Here is a 16,836-nt window from a genome sequence, read left to right as displayed (position 1 = left end):
CTCAGCTGAAGACGGGCGGGAATACTGCGAATCCTCCTCCCCAAGCAGGATACGACACTTTGAAAACAGTTTGAAAACAGTATTTAAAGTGTGTCCTGGGCCCCAACAGTTGTCACTACTGTTATAAAGAGTTTTAAAGCAGTTGTGTAGATCCTGCCCAGGACTCAAATGTAGCGCTCACTAAAAAAATGCACCAATGAAGGTTGCGCGGGGTGCCTGTGCCATTTCTACATACGTATGTGTGTGTGTGTGTGTGTGTGTCCGTGTCCCCTCTTCACCTCATCCCTGACTACAGAAATCCCAGAGCTACTTTACCGTAGGGGAGCAATTTATTTAATTTAATTATTTGATATTTATTATTTATAAAACTTTAAAACCACTTAATATACTAAAATCCCTAAGTGGTTCTCAAAAAACAAAACCGAAACAACGCCAACATAGCAAAATAAAACATAATTTAAAATATTACAGCCACATAATAAAACAGGTTAGCAATAGCGTTCCTCATAAAGAGCCCATAGGGGCTAGTGACTTGTGTAAAACACAATACACCACGTAAACAAGATTAAAATCGTGACTCTAAAATCTCAAATAATAAAATATAATAAGGGTATAATTGTCTGAGGGGCCATAGGATAGTGAGGATTCCTCCCTGGGAGGTTGGAGACAGTACTTCAACCTCAGAAGAGAGAGTCAGAGATCTGACCCCCACCCACGCCATCCCCTCACAGCCAGCATGGAAAAATCCAGACTGGCTGCCCTCCGAAGTCGGAAAAGCAACCTTAGATATGGGGGAAAGGGGGCATTTTGGTGGTCAGGGAGGGGAAGAGATTGCAGAGGCCAGGATATGAGTTATCCTGAGACCTTCCTAGCCCCCTCCCCTCCCCTCCCCTCCGAAGTGCCCCAGCTAGATGGGCAAAAAAGCCTGTCTAGCGAAAAATGCAGTGTGGGAGGACGGGGAGGCAGATCACCTCCACTCCTATTCCCACGCTGCATTTGATGATCGGAAGCCTCTAAGTTCAGGGGCTTCTGATCATCGAGGGCACAATCAGTAGGACTGCACCCTAAAACCATCAACACAATTAGTCAGTCAACCAGTGTTCCTTGCCTTGCACTAAATCTGCTTATTTTGTTACACACAAAAGTATAAGGTCAGACTATTGGGCAGTTTATTTAGATTTAAAAAAGAAGAAATAATGCACATTCTGGGCCCTACCCAGAATTGTTTACCTTATTATTTTCAGTTATTTAAATATGCATACATAGATTTGTATACATCTATAGCAATGAATACATATGAAATGCCTATAATCTCCAATAAAAGTGGACCAGATATCCAAAGAAGTATCCATTTGAAAATAGTGTCTATACACCACCCATTCAAATATTGAAAATGTAAGCTTCTCAATCTGTTGCATCATAGGAACTGAGCGATTATTCTTCCAATGCTATAATAACAGCCTTTTGGCTGTCAAAGGGTATGGAGAATCCATTTACACAGATCATTTGTTAATTTCCAAGCAGTCGGTAGATAACTTAAAAGAGCATGTACATCAGTGAATATTAAAGACTGTTCCAGTACAAAATTTATCCATATAATATCCTCTTCCCAAAAAGGAGCAATTCTTGGACATTGCCAAAACATAAGTATGAAAGATACATTAGCTGTATTAGGCAATTAGCTGAATTAGACAAACCTTTATTAAATTTATTTATTTATTTATTACATTTTTATACCGCCCAATAGCCGAAGCTCTCTGGGCGGTTCACAAAAATTAAAACCACAGTAAAACACCCAACAGGTTAAAACACAATTACGAAATACAGTATAAAAAGCGCAACCAGGATAAAACCACACAGCAAAGTTGATATAAGAGACATTGTGGTGTCTAATAGACATGAAACAAAGGTTTTTGGATCAGACACAGGTTAAGATCCACAGACATGACAGCCGTACCCAAAATGTGCCCAGGCAAGAGTTAGCTGTAGAATTGAAAGGATAGCAACAGCAAGAGCATTTTGCTCATAGTGCTACATTTTGTAGACTTCTGGAAAAGCCAAAAGACGCTCTTCTCTTTTTATATCAGATATGGAAAAGCCTACAAAAAGAAGAAGAAGAAGGACAACATGTCTAGGACATAATTCAAATCCCAATAATCATTACAAGATAAACTACAGAGTCTTATCTCTTCACTTAAAAGGGATAAAGAAGTATTACACTCGATTACTATGCAACCTGAGGAAAACATTGCAGCAGATGCAAGAAGTGGTGGTAGAGAGAGGAACAGAAATTAGTTCATCAGTCAATTTACCTAATAACTTAACATGAGTAACTGGCAATGAACACACATATGTATGTATATGTATGTATATCAGAGGTGTTAATGTTTATTAAATGAATTGATTTTGGTCACAGCTTGAAAATATATACCTACAGACCTGTTTAATCAATTGTTACTGTATGAAAGAATTCATAGGGCCTTGCTAGACCTACCTGATAATCCGGTGGGGAGTCGGTGCGAGGCCACGCTGCAGCTAGCGTGGGCCGTCGCCCCTAGCTAGACGTAACACACGACGGGGTAAGAGAAAGCCCTGTCGCGTCGGCCATTTTTTAAAATTAAAGGGGCCATGTGTGCAGGAGCGCACCAACGGAAAGGTAAGGCTTTTTTTAAAAAAAATAAAGGGTTCCCCACTCCCCCTGACCCCGATTTCCCCCCCACAATGTCTGATACCCCCCCGCCCGCTCACTCGCCCGTCCTCCCCCCGCTCGCCATGTCCGCCCCCAGCTCGCTCGCCCGTCCCCGATCTCCGTGCCCTGGCCCCGTTCTTCCTCCCCCCCATCCGCCATGTCTGATGCCCCCCTGCTTGCTCGCCAGCCCGCTCGCCATGCCCGCCCAATCACCCACCCACCATGTCCGATGTCCCCTCGTCCGTGATCTCCCCACCCTGGCTCCGCTGTTCCCCCCCATCTCTCCTGCCGGGTCCACTCTTTTCTCCCCGGCCCCCATCTCCCCCCCCCAGCCCGATGGGCACAGTGCGGCTTCTCCCAGCTACTCACGAGTAAGCGAGCACCCGGGAAAAGCCATGGAAGTAGCTAGACCTTCCGCAGCCCCAGGCTGTGGAAAAACTGGGCCTCAAGCAGATCCGGTTATCCTGGGTCAAGGGAGGATTTAGCCTGGCCTGACCCCAGGATCCCCTGTGCATCATCTGCATGCACAGCAGGGAGCCCGGGCCTTGCACCGGGCTAAGTCCTCGTCTAGCAATGGCCATAGTCTAATGATATGAAAGATCAAAAACTCTTTTCCCTTGGATCAGGGCTGGTACAAGACATTTTGCAGCTGGTGCTCACCTCATATACAGAAGCTAGCTGGGTTAGCAGTTGAATCTTATACCACCCCTCAGGGAAGCAGCCTAGCTTAGAGGGCATATAGCAGGCAACAGGGCAAACACATCTTTGTCCTCCAACACCCCATCAACACTTCTCATCCTCTACCACTCTGCAGGCTGAGGCAGCCACCCCATTCTACCTAATGGTAGGGCCAGTTCTACTTGGATTTCCACTCTATCATATGTAAGATGATAATAATGTCAGTATTAAGAAAATGTTTGCTATATTTGTGAGTATATGGGGTGCAATAAAATGATGATAGGTTTTATTTTGGTCTCTGTTATTTATTTATTTATTTATTCGTTTATTAAATTTATATACTGCTCCATAGCTGAAGCTCTCTGGGCAGTTTACAAAAGTTAAAAACAGCAAACATTAAAAAAGTATACAAAATTTAAAACCATCAAAAACATAAAAACAACAGTATAAAACAACAGAATCCATTTAACAACAACAGTTCTGGGGTCCATTAAAAAACAAACGAACTTAGCATATGTTGTTAAATGCTGTTAAATGCCTGGGAGAAGAGAAGAGTCTTGACCTCACGCCTGAAAGATAACAGTGTTGGTGCCAGGCGAGCCTCATCGGGGAGATCATTCCACAGTCGGGGGGCCACCACTGAAAAGGCCCTCTCCCTTGTTGCCATCCTCCGAGCTTCCCTCAGAGTAGGCACTCGGAGGAGGACCTTAGATGTTGAGCGCAGTGTATGGGTAGGTTCATGTCGGGAGAGGCGTTTCGTCAGGTATTGTGGTCCCAAGTCGTGTATTTTAAATAAATATTGTTAAATATTGTTAAGACCGTTCTCTTCTCCCAGGCATTTAACAGCATTTAACTACATTTGCTGAGTTTGTTTGCTTTTAACAAACCCCAGAATAGCTGTTTTATAAGGATGCTGTTGTTTTTATGCTTTTTATGTTTTTTAACTTTGTATATTTGTTTTAATGTTGACTGTTTTTAACTTTTGTAAACCGCCCAGAGAGCTTCGGTTATAGGGCGGTATATAAATGAAATAAACAAACAAATAAATAAACAAGCTTATAGAATCATAAATTGTGTAAAGATAGGTGGAGAAAAGATGGCATGGCCTATATTACTAGCAAAGTCCAATGCTGGAAAGCAATCATGAAAACATTTCCAGAATGAATATACTTGATGATATAATGCTGAATCTAAAAAAAATGCTTTACAAAAAAAAAGAAGAAGTAATAATGGCTGCAAGGTGGAAATTATAGCTCATAGCAGTATATTAAGAACACATATTGCCATAACTATGTTGGATTTAAGCAGCCATATGAATGAACAAGATACAAGAGCTGCCTTTTCAAAGACAGTAATCTTATATGCCATAAAATATTTAGCTAGTCCACTTGATCTGTTCCCTGCTACTTCTTGTGAAAAGTCTGTAGTTATGGTTAAATGGCTGTATATTCATCTTATGGTTTTAAGAGTCTGGACATACCTCTTCCAATATTTTTGTGTGCTACTGTGGAATTTTCTGTGCAGATCTGCAATAAGGTAGCAGTTTTAAATCTTCCCTAGCCCAGGCATGTTCCAACAAGTCTGTAAATATGATGGCTAGTTTTTGTATGGTTTGAAGGTCCAACACAGGTAAAAACAACAACCATAATAATGTAATTGGATACATTATCATTACTTCAGTGCATTTTCATATATTGCTCCTGACTGCATGGTGATTTTAGGAGGTCTGAAGACTTTTCACAGTCCTGACACTACTACCACCATGAACAGGACTGACCCTACGATTAGACAGAGTAAGGCAGCCACTGATTGCAAAATAAAAATTGCTATGATTTCGAAGAAGAACTTCCAGAGGTTTGCGCTTAACAAGGATTTCCCAGGGCTTTGCAGCAATATTTCCACACCTTTATTGTCATCTCCAGCAACCATTCCAGCAGACTGTACTAAGGGAGTTGAGTGGGGAAGTAGGGCCATTCCACCAGCCCTGCTGAAAAACAACTTATTTTTTCCCTCTTCCCTTCCCATCTCCTTTTCCTTGTGTGTCATGTCTTTTTAGAATGTAAGCCTATGTGTAGAGAACTGTCTTGTTTTACCAGTATTTGCAGGAGGGAAGAATACCATAGTAAGATACTATGAGTTAAGAAATATTTAAAAGTAATGTCAATAGTCATTTATTCCCGTCGAACTGGTTTGCTTTCCTTCAATCTTTGTCAAACATTTGGCTTTTACCAACTAAATTTGCACCCTAACTTCATATGGAGTCCAGGTCTCAATTGCTCTTGGCCCTCCTCTGCTCAGCCTGCATAAAGATTTGAAGGCTCACATGAAAACAAAAAACAACACTGGAAAATGGAGTGCCAGACTTTTTGCCTGTTTGAGTCTCCTATGGCAGAAGTGAGAGCCAGAAGACTGCTGGAGTCTACTCACAGGAGATTAGAACAAAAGGTGTGTGATGTGGTCTTTGACAAATTAACAGAGTTGGTGGGATCTCTGTCTGTTAGTACTGACAATCTGTTAAACTGGATTTGTGAATTATTATTCTTAAACGCGCTTTCTTCATTAGGTAAGTGTGTTTTGGAAGACAATTTTATTTGATGGCCAACCTCCCATGCTCAAGCTTTTGTGCTGGGTGTAATGGATATGGATCTCTTAGTCCACCTTACTCTACACAATGATGTGCTATCAGATAGCTGTAACCATCTCTCTGTTGTCATAGCAAAGAAAACAAAACCCCTCAAACAGCAGTTGAACTGCTGCCTGGTTCTACAATGTGCTTATCTAATACAGAGGCGAGCCGTCGAAATGCGGTGGGCGAGTGGGTTGCTGGTTTGTCGGCATCTCTTAATTCAGTCTTATGAAATGCTCAGCTATACTTAACCATCTCTCGTAACAAAATGGTGTTTCATTTTATTCCTTATTTATAAGGGTAGTTCAGTACCATGGTCAGCACAAGGAAAACAATGGGTTGTGCAACCATGAGGCGAACTAAAATGCTGGCGTGTTAAGGGAAGATATGACTGAGGAAATTTGAAGTATTTTCATCACTGACAATGGTCTGAAATAAGTGAACGAATGTAACAGAAGAAGTCTGAATCAGCAATAAAGTGGATTCAAGTTACGAACTACATGTGGCAAAGTTTTCCTTTCTGCTACAGGCAACAACCATGCGCTGAAACAGAGCCCTAAGTGAGGATTAAAGATAAATGGAGGCAGTGAAAAAGGAGCTGCACTATGTTGAGAAAGATACACTCAATATTTCATCCCACCTCCCGCAGGAGGAGTCTGTCCGATGGGATCCCTACCTGTGGTGGTTCTGCCGTCCGGTTGATCCGTAGCACCTCTATGTATGTTCTCGGAGGTGAGGAGCATAAATTCAGCGAACCTTTAAAAAAAAGCAAAAGTACCACCAGCCTAGATTCAACTGCCGGCCTCCAGCTGAAGGAAGACGAAAGGGCATGGATGTATGCAAAGACACAAGACTGTTTGCAGTACTTACAAGATTTGTTAGCCTTGAGGAAGAAATACCTGGAGAGCATAAAAGATTTGAAGTCTATGGACAGAACACCTGAAATTTCCCCTCTGTCTACAAAATCTTCCAAGACAAGAAAAAAACCACCAGCTCCACCGCCTCCTGTACAATCTTTCAAGGTAGGGAATATTACATCTCAAGCTTAAGAAAACATTCTTTTGAGGAGTTTAATAATAATGTGCCTAAGTGGAGAGAGACCCTCAAAAGTTGTCCACAAAAGCCTATGCCATAAAAAAAATAAATGTGTCAGCCTCTGTATTTTTTGAAGCAACAAAATAACATGGCTACCCCTCTGAAAGATGTTTTTGTTTGTTTGTAACACTTTATTTGGGTCCATTTCTCATCAGTGCCTCTCACGCATCCATTCATATGACTCGCATGTAACACTCACATACATCGTAAATAGAGACCCCCTATTCACCTCTTACTCTTTCACACGCACTCACCATTCACACACAATCTAAAAACTGATTATCGTTGTAGTAGAACTGCCTCTAATCTTCTGTACATCCCTTCTAGTGAGATCTACTCAAACTAGTGAGATCTCAAGGTCCCACTACATCTATTGAAGTGAGATCACCCAGTCTAGTGGGATGGCAGCTTGTTGTTGTTGTTTTAACACATCTGACCAGTTGGAAAATGAAAGTTTCTCAGGAGCTGAGGCAATTAATGACAGGAAGGCGCTCATTTCAGGAAATTAAAGTCATGCCTCTTATAGTCAATGGGTAAGGAGGTTTCAAGAACTGCAGACTGTGTTTAATGGAGGGTTTATTTTTTCATGAGTTTTTTTTTCTTTTGTCAAATTGACCAAATCATTATTTTCTTGCAAATATATGTGTTCTGTATTTCATTACAAAACACATTTTGTGTCAAATCTGTACTTAAGGCACTTAGGTTTACTGTAAGGCTCACTGAATTAAATGGGTTTCATTCACAGGTAAGTGCATAGGATTGCAGCTTCTAATCCTTCTTTTGTTTGCTCAGTGTGAATTCTTACAGCGCTTTTAAAGGCCATGATGATGAATCTAGGACTTGTGCTTCTAGATTCATCACTTTGCCTGGTCCTCAAACTGATCTACACACTCAAGCAAATCATCATCATCATCTTCATCATCATCATCACACTGTAGAACCCTTCTGGGATTGTATCAATTCAGGATTTTTTTCCGGACTAGAGAAAAGTCATGACAAGCTGCCTTAATCTGTCCTGACTGGTCTTCAGCTGGTGGAAAGATATAAATTTAACAGCTGTTGACAATAATTCAGGAAGACATGGAAATGCAGTAATGGGAAGCTTTACCCACTGAGTTTCTCCCTGTACTCCCATTGTTAAGGGTGCAGGACTCTGGCAGGAAAAGAGGTGGCAACCACAGATATCAAGTTGCATCAGAGCTGTTTTGAGAGATGGTTCATTAAAACAACCGTGGAGAGAAGGTTCAAGTAAAAGAGCCAATTAACACACTTCATGGCAGTGAAACATTTGAAAACATAAGGAGACCCAGGACTCATTGATTCCCATGACACTGGCATTCTGTGCCAGTGAGTACAACATTGTTTTGACTGAATTCAGTTGAGCAGTTTCCCAACAATGCACTATCATTACTCACCACTCCATCATAGTGCTGGCATGCACATGCTGCATATACAAACTTCCCCAAGTTTGTTTTTTGAATTTCTAACCTGTTGCTGGACCAAAATCAGCTCCTCAAGGCTGCTTACAAACAATTAAAACAATAATAAAATAGATAGATAGATAGATAGATAGATAAATCAAACCTTCATACAAATGATATAAAATAGCAGCATAAATGGTGCTATATAAATAATAATAATAATAATAATAATAATAATAATAATAATAATAATAATCCTGCAGCAAAGGATTCCAAGTTCAATTTAGCCAAAGATCAAATATTGTTGTGACAAATAACATTGGCAGGCCTACTGCCAACATTTGGATCCTTCAAGAGGCCCACGTTTTGTATCCTTGAATGTTGGATTGTACTTTACAACTGTAAAGTCAATTTAGTCTAATGGAACTACTTTCATGTTGTTCTGTTCAACAGATCTCAGCAGAGAGAAAAGTCCCACAGCTCAACTCAGATGTAACTGAGGCAATAGCTTATTTTGACTCAATTATTGCAGGGTTGGATGCAGAAAGGCATCGGAAAATAATTGTGAGAGATCATCCACATGCAGACGTTGATTTTGATGGTAAGTATTAGGGGTGTGCTTCCGATTCAGATGAATCCTGAACTGAGTTGGGCTGATTTGGACAGTTTCGAGAAATGTCTGAATCGAAGTGGGGCTTCTCCAAAGCAGACCAAATCCAAATCGGAACACTCATGAAGATCCAGGATTCAGGGATGCAGAGATACAGTTTGGCCTAATCTACACCAAGCAGGATATTACACTATGAAAGCGGTATGAAAGTAATATATAAAAGGCAGGAGCCACACCAAGCAAGATATAGTGGTATATGGTATGTGTCAATGGGCCCCAACAGTTGCCAGTGCACTTCAATACTGCTATAAACAGTAGTGTGGCTCCTAACTTTTATATACTGCTTTCATTCCACTTTCATAGTGCAATACCCTGCTTGGTGTAGATTAGGCCTGTGTCTCCAAAAATGGATACATTTCTCCCCAAGCTCTCCTTAGAAGGAAAATACCAGAGGGGGGAGAGGAGGAGGGACAAGAGATGGGTGGGTAATTTGTGACTGACAGCTCTGGCTTCAAATCACAGTGAACAGTTTTACCAGGGCTTTCCAGTCCCAGTGCTTTGGAGGAGGGATGCTGAAATAATATATTGCACTCTGTTTCCAGTGATCAGTGCACTTTGCTAGTTCTCTCTCTCAGTAGCAGGAATGTTAAACAAGAGTTGGTGGGCTGATAGGAAGCTTAATCTACTGAGTTTCTCCCTGTAATGTAATTATTAAAGATACAGGGACTCTGGCTGAAAAAGTGTTGGGGGCCTTTTTGGAAAATTTAAGTCCTTCTGCCTCTGCCACTGCATGCTCCACATGTATCATCAATCCCTGTCCTATTACACTTTCTGGATGCAGGGGAGCCCATCCATGGGATCTTTCTGGAAAGGGGAAAGTATCACGTTGCCTTTCCATGGCTGAATCCTTTTCCTGAGCTCTTAACTCTGGAGCCTCCCCAGAGGACAAGGAGCCAGGATCCTCTGAGGATGAGGGATTAGGGTCCTAGACCATGACAACACTATGTTAAAAGTTTACATTGTTATGAATGTGTATTCATTGTAACTTTGGTTCTCTATGTCAGTTGTTACTAGCTCAAGAGAACACAGCTTACATTCCAACTGGATTCTTCGTGCCCCTCGGAGATATTCTCAAGATGCTGCCCAGGCAGCAAAGTCAACAAGCCAATTGGAAAGAAGCAGCCAAGGAAGAACCATCAGCTCCAGAAAGAAACTACAAAGATATCCGATATATCTACCTAAAGCTGTGGAGGGAGCATTCAATACTTTGAAATTTAAACCCAAAACGTGCCTAAAAGGACAGTGATGATCTGGAAACAATATGAAATACCCAATGTGGAACCCCTTCCATCTGTGGGCAGGCTAAACTCTTACGGGTCTTTCTGCACAATCAGGGTCTTTTTGCACAGTAGTAGTTATTCATTTGATGCATATGGCTCACAGATATTCACTTGAGATTGCACTTCCGTAGTAGGGTTATTTCACTTCCCAAGGGCAAAATTTTGTAGGCGGGGATTGGTGTCACTCCCTCCCCCTCTCCCTGCCAATACACTCATACAATATCACATCTGTTTCAAATTATCCTTGCCATATAGAAAATGGCAGCACAAGCGTCATGACTTTCTGTTAGACATTTCGTGTTATGCTGTCAGAGATGGACTAGACAACACTTCCTTCCCTATGATCATGCCATTTTGTGAGCTTTGTTTATATCATTTTTTAAAATTCTTTGATGCCGATGCATTAACCTACTTAGCAACCCTAATGCTGGAATACCCCCACCCAGGATTTAGAGCTCCATCAAACGAGCATTTTATTGTGCACTCATTACTGGGCACACACGGATTTTCATGGGTCCCTCTCACGACATCGTCTGCCTCCTGCGCGCCTCCTGCCCCTTCTAGCCTTATTTGCGTGACAAAAAATCACCCCAGTAAGTCCAACTTATTTTTTGAAACAGAACTTGCTGCTATCCCCTGTTGTGCGCAGGAGAAGCAGCACGACCCAAACAGCCCACTAAATGGGCCACGTGTACATTGTTTACTTCCTCTTTCAAAAGAGGAAGTAATGAGGGACAAACGCGTGGGCAGAGAAGCAATGGTAAGGAAACATGATTTCCCCTGTGTAATGACACTCTTATTTTTGTAAGTGGCAAAGAGCAGCAAGACTACCTGCTTTCCTACAATTTTAATGAATCTTTTAAATCAATTTAAACCTGCTTATTTTAACATTTATTATCTACTTTTCTTGACAATTGTTGCTCTTTAGAATATGCATGGTTTTTCCTCTTCTGCTGGAGCTCAAAGAAACCATACATAAAGCAGCTGCAAGACTATCTTTACCATCTATTATGTACGGACAGAGGCCCAGATCCAAAGAAGAATCACGAAAAGTGCAATCATATGCATGTTTAGCTAGAAAACAAATCCTTCATCTCCCAGCATTCCCTAGCCAGCCATGGAAGCTGGAGGATGCTGGCAATTGTAGGGCTTTTTTCTGTCTAAGCATGCATAGGATTACACCATAAACTTGTTCCAAGAGCCCAAGATATGATGTATTTATTTAAAGTATTTATAGGCTACCTTTTCAATACCCTTACAAGGCAGCATATGCAACAAAGAAAGACACAGTAACATACATCACAGATATCAAATCATAATACAGTTCAGAAACTTTAAAAAGGGGATTTAGGCTGGTTTTCTTGAACAGCAGCCCCTGCCCCCACTGCATGGCAAATTGGTTTTGAAACGGAGGCTGATTTCAAAACCAGTTTGTGATACGGTTTGGAGGTCAACCTTTCAAAGTCAAAAAGAGAAACAATTCCACTGGGATAGTTCCATGCTAGTTCCATGAGCCCAAGCAGTTCTCTGGGTCCTGCCCAGCATACAGAATACTGCCATTGATTTAGGATCAGGATAGTGTAAAGAAAAATGTCTAATTTGGGACATATGTTTTCTGATTGTGTGGAAAGGCCCAAAGACTTTTCATTTTCGAAAATCTGAAGAGATGACAGAATTATGAATAAAATTGAAGGAAATGTCCACAGAGGACAATTGTATACTCTTTATGAAATATGCTACCATGAGAAAGAACTCAGTGAAATGAACACTGAGAGGTTTGCGACGAAGAACACCACAACACATGTAACCATGGACTTTTAAAATTTATTTTATGCCTTTGGAAGTTCTAAAAGCAAACTGTGTTACCAACAAGCAAATTCCTAGCACACTGGAAAACCTGCTGTTATTAGGACAGCCTCTTAGGGTAGGCATCCCATCCCTAGGGCTGTCCCCTGTGTGTTACAGTGACACTGGTAATAGACAACAGGTAATCTTTTCGTGCCTTGCGTGGTCAGGAGGAGCTTGGCTCGATGGACCTTGGCTATAACCCAGTAGAGTTGTTCCTTTAATATTCGTAATTCTTGCATTTGACTTTACCCTGGCCCTTTTCTATCTTTTCATCTGCAGTACAGTGCAGGTTATCTAACCAAGGCACCTCTTTCTGTAATATGTGTAATATTCAGAATGTTCTTAATAATTAACTGACCAATTAAATTCAAGGAAGGGCACATAGAGCTCCATCCCCATCGGGGCCAAATGTTGCTGTTTCTTCCTTCTCTCAAATTCAGCCTCAAAATGTATGTTCATGTTGGGAAAGGCCTAGGCATGTTTAAAGTGTTTTATTTGTTCATTGTTGTCTGGCTTAAAACCCTACCTGCTCCATTTATGCTGCTGCAATGAGCAGTCATAGAAAGAGTTAAGGGACCCTGACCAAGTGCTAACCTCCCTCACTGTTATCTGCATCCCTTCCCTTCCCTTCCCTGTTTGAGTCTTGTTTGTTAAATTGTAAAGCACCGGCAGGGACTTGTTTTCTTTTAAACTTGTTCAGCACCTAGTGCGATATTAAGTGCTTTATAAATAATAAGAAATAAGAATAGGAATGATTTTGTTGGTTGGTTCTTTTATGTGCTTGCGTGGAAGGGGGAAGTTCTTGCAAAGGCACCTCTTTGAAAAATTGGGTCCATCGTGCAGAAAGGGTGAAGGCAGAAATTAAGGAATGGTGCATTGTTGTTGCTTATTATTTATTTATTTATTTATTTATTTATATAGCACCATCAATGTACATTGTACATTGTATTGCTTGCAATAGAATAGACAGTTTGGTGGGATGGGAGGAAAAATCAAGGAAGGATCCTTTCCAAATGCCAGCATCACTCCCATCTGCAACCTATAAAAATGCCAGAGAGGTGTGATGTGTGGAACTCTGGAGAAAGGATTGCTGAAGAGTCACCAAGAAGAATGCCTACTGTACACCGCCATTTGTGGCTTACCCTGTTATAATATAACACGTGTACCCCAGCTCCTCTGGCCACCATGTATTTATCCCTTAACACACCTTATCCTTCTCTTTGTACACACATTCAGGGAGATAAAAAGTTGATTCCCTTCCCACAATCCTTAATGCAAGGGTTGACAACTTGTGGCCCTCCATATGTTTTGGCCTACAACCCCCATCATCCCTCACCATTGGCTATGCCGGCTAGTGCTGATTGGAGTTGTAGGCCAAGACATCTGGAAGGCCACAAATTGCCCATCCCTAGCTGAATGCATCTTTGTATGTGCGTTTTGGGGGTTGTACCATGCATTAGAAAGTTTAAACAAAGGTTTCTGGATTGAAGAGTAAGGGTGCTTTTGCCCTCCCTCATTCATGGAATTTTACTGGGCGAGCAGAGGACATCTTCCAGTTGTAAGCCTCCAGTGTTTTCCCACTACGCTTGTCTTTTTTTCTTACCACTGAAAATCAGTGAAGAAGGGAAACTAGTTAAAATGTATTATTACATTAATAACCTGCCTTTTTTTCCCTCTTGCAAGAAACCCAATGGTCCTCCTCTTCTCTATTTTATCCTGGTTTTATCATGTTTGTGAAAAGTTAATCCTATATAGTCAAAAATAGTGAAGACTGTAGTTATCTATAGCAGTGTTCAACAGGGTGATGCACTGATAAAACAAAATGTGCAGAGATTTAAGTGAGCTTTGCTCCTGCATGTCTTTTGGGAATCTCTGTAAATTCCGAGAGCATCAAGCTCACTCCTACAAACAGAGCTACACAACTTCATGACACTACTGATTGCAAACCAGTAGAAAACATCCTAGAAAGTTCAACTACAGGTGCTATTGACAGGTCACTCCACTGGGGATAAATAAGTTCATAGCATTGATATAGAGCACCTTCAGATGGGAGAAAATCATGTTCCCTTACCGTGGCTCTGCTTCCTCCTTCTCTTTCATACTTGCAATGAGCCATTGCAATGAGCCATAATTATTTAAGGAAGAGAGCAGTAATCATGTGGCCCATACAATTCAATGGAACAGCATCCTCTAGTGGGCGTTTTATAGCACAACTTTGCCTGTACATGGCAGGAAAATCCAACAAATACTGATATATCTCAGAAGAGCTGGGTTTTCTGAGGTTTATTTTTTACCACTAAAACTGGGAAATGAAGCAGGAGATGCGCAGGAGGCTAACGTCATCATCAAAATGACCCATGAACATCCGTGAGTGGACAGTCACTAGTATTCTATAAAACACTCATTAAAGAAGCTCAGAATTTCTTTCATATAAGATAGTAGGAATTTTTCCTTGGCCAATAGAAGGCACTTTATTCCTAAGAATTCTGTAGTCACAGCATGTTCCACAGAGGACTTTTTCATGTAACTAATATAAGACTTTCTTGTTGTTTAAAATATATACATTCCACTCTTGTACTTTAAAAAGAATCCTAATCACCTAATGATATAAATCCACCAATTAAAACAACACACACACACACACACATACAAATATGATCAATCTAAGCAGCAGTTATGATTAGTAAACAATAACATAAAATATCAGATACAATCAGATACAATCACAAAAAAGTGTCTTTTAAAACTTGTCAGTCTTAACTTGAGATCCAGATGCTAATGATCCACTTGTGGATGCTGTTCTGAAAATGGGGTGACATCACTGAAACTTCTCCCTAGTCACCACCTGCCTCAAATTTAAAAGTGGGGAGGACAATGAGGAGGGCCTCTGAAATGGATCTTAAAGATCAGGCAGTTTCATATGGAGGAAAACAGTATTTCAAGGGGGAATCCGCACGTCGTACCGAGATCGCTTCTAAGCGACCCCAGTGCGGCGTGAAAGCGATCGTGTAACTTGCCTTTGGAAGAGCCGACGAAGAGACGTCCTTCCCGCCGCCCCCGCCACCCACAGACCTCCTTGCCGGCTAGGATGGAGAGCTCGGGGGAAGAAGACGGGGTGGAGAGCTTCTTCCGCTCTCAACCCCGCCTTCTTCAGCCGAGCTCTCCTCGCCGGTCGGCAAGGAGGTTTGTGGGCGGCGGCGGCGGCGGGAAGGACGTCTCTTCGTCAGCTCTTCCAAAGGCAAGTTACACGATCGCTTTCACGCCGCACTGGGGTCGCTTAGAAGCGATCTCGGTACGACGTGCGGATTCCCCCCAAGTATCCTTGTCCCAAGCCATTTAAGGCTTTAACATGCAGTACGTTCACCTTGAATTTTATTCAGAAACGCATGGTGTCCAGTCAGTGAAGATCATTTACATGGGGGAGATATGTTCAGAACAAGCACATTCCAATTAGTAAGTCATGTCCAGAACCACTTGAAATTTCCGAATGGTCTCCAAGGGCAGCCCCATCTATAATGGATTGCTTTTAGCTCCCTTGTAAGAACTGAGGAAGAAAAAGCTGGCATTTTTTCTATGTTTAGATTCTATCCAATCTAAACAGATACTGCATTTCCTCAGAATGAAATATTAAATTAAATTTGCAATTGGAACCCACCTTCTTACTGGGGTTGCCTATTTACATGTAATTCAATAAACTATACCACTACAAACGTGGAGCAAAAATCCGGAAAAGTTGCAGTTGCAAACACTATTGATAGCAGCAGAATACTCCTGTGCTTTGCAGAAGTTATGCCTAGAAGGCCCAAGAGATGCTATTTGCTGTAGGAACAGGGATGTGGTCTATACAGACTTCACAGAACATGATAAATAATTAGCTATCAAAGTGAGGCTTACCTGAGAGAGATTCTCAGATTCCATAGGGTAAGTTTCCTGAAAGAAAACAAAATAGAAATAAACAATTAGGAATGTAATACAAAGCATGTAGAATGGCACAATTCACTATTCATTTTTAGGTCCAGGATGCATTCTGTATTTTATTATTTCTAATTCTTTTGTTTCTGGTTTCTACAAATCAACATTTGTGAGTCACCCAAATAATTTCCATGGCTTTGTGCCATCAGTTGCTATTCTTCACTTAAAGTTAGGGTATGTGCTGAATATTAGATTCTGATCTGGTAAACCTATATTGCAACATGCAAAGGCATTTTATGGTTTCTATGAAACCTCTGGCCAGGATTGGCTAAAATCCATTAATGTCACAGACGGAAAGGGCAACTATTAGGCCATAGCTAGACCTAAGGTTTATCCCTGGATCATCCAGGGGTCAAACCTGTTCATCTAGGTGACAGACAGGGGATCCAGTGCTCAGGCAGGGACGAACCCTGGATGATCCCAGGATAATCCTTAGGTCTAGCTGTGGCCTTAGTGCCCTCTCTGGCTGCCATTGGCTTAGGTCTTCCCCCAACATGGCATTGGCCAGGCTGGCTGGGAATTATGGGAGTTGCACTCCAACACATCTGGAAGGCACC

The 16,836-nt window shown here is 41.5% G+C and overlaps 1 protein-coding gene across 1 annotated transcript; it reads left to right on the top strand.

Annotated features, from left to right (window-relative positions):
- Window positions 1-6,598: 6,598 nt before the first annotated feature.
- Window positions 6,599-10,425, top strand: C4H13orf42 (chromosome 4 C13orf42 homolog). The gene is made up of 3 exons (XM_063125488.1): window positions 6,599-7,015; window positions 8,963-9,110; window positions 10,184-10,425. The coding sequence occupies exons 1-3, from the start codon at window positions 6,599-6,601 to the stop codon at window positions 10,423-10,425; spliced, it is 807 nt and encodes a 268-aa protein (XP_062981558.1).
- Window positions 10,426-16,836: the final 6,411 nt, after the last annotated feature.

Source organism: Elgaria multicarinata, chromosome 4 (genome assembly GCF_023053635.1).
Source record: "Elgaria multicarinata webbii isolate HBS135686 ecotype San Diego chromosome 4, rElgMul1.1.pri, whole genome shotgun sequence".
NCBI classification, from domain to species: Eukaryota; Metazoa; Chordata; class Lepidosauria; order Squamata; family Anguidae; genus Elgaria; species Elgaria multicarinata.
The sequence above is the reverse complement of the archived record's forward strand: the minus strand, read 5'-3'. Positions and strand labels throughout refer to the sequence as shown.

Coding starts and splice junctions, on each gene's coding strand:
- C4H13orf42 (XM_063125488.1), top strand. CDS start 6,599: ATGTTGAGAAAGATACACTCAATATTTCATCCCACCTCCCGCAGGAGG. Junction 7,016..8,962: donor CTCCTGTACAATCTTTCAAG/GTAGGGAATATT, acceptor TCTGTTCAACAG/ATCTCAGCAGAGAGAAAAGT. Junction 9,111..10,183: donor TGCAGACGTTGATTTTGATG/GTAAGTATTAGG, acceptor TCTCTATGTCAG/TTGTTACTAGCTCAAGAGAA.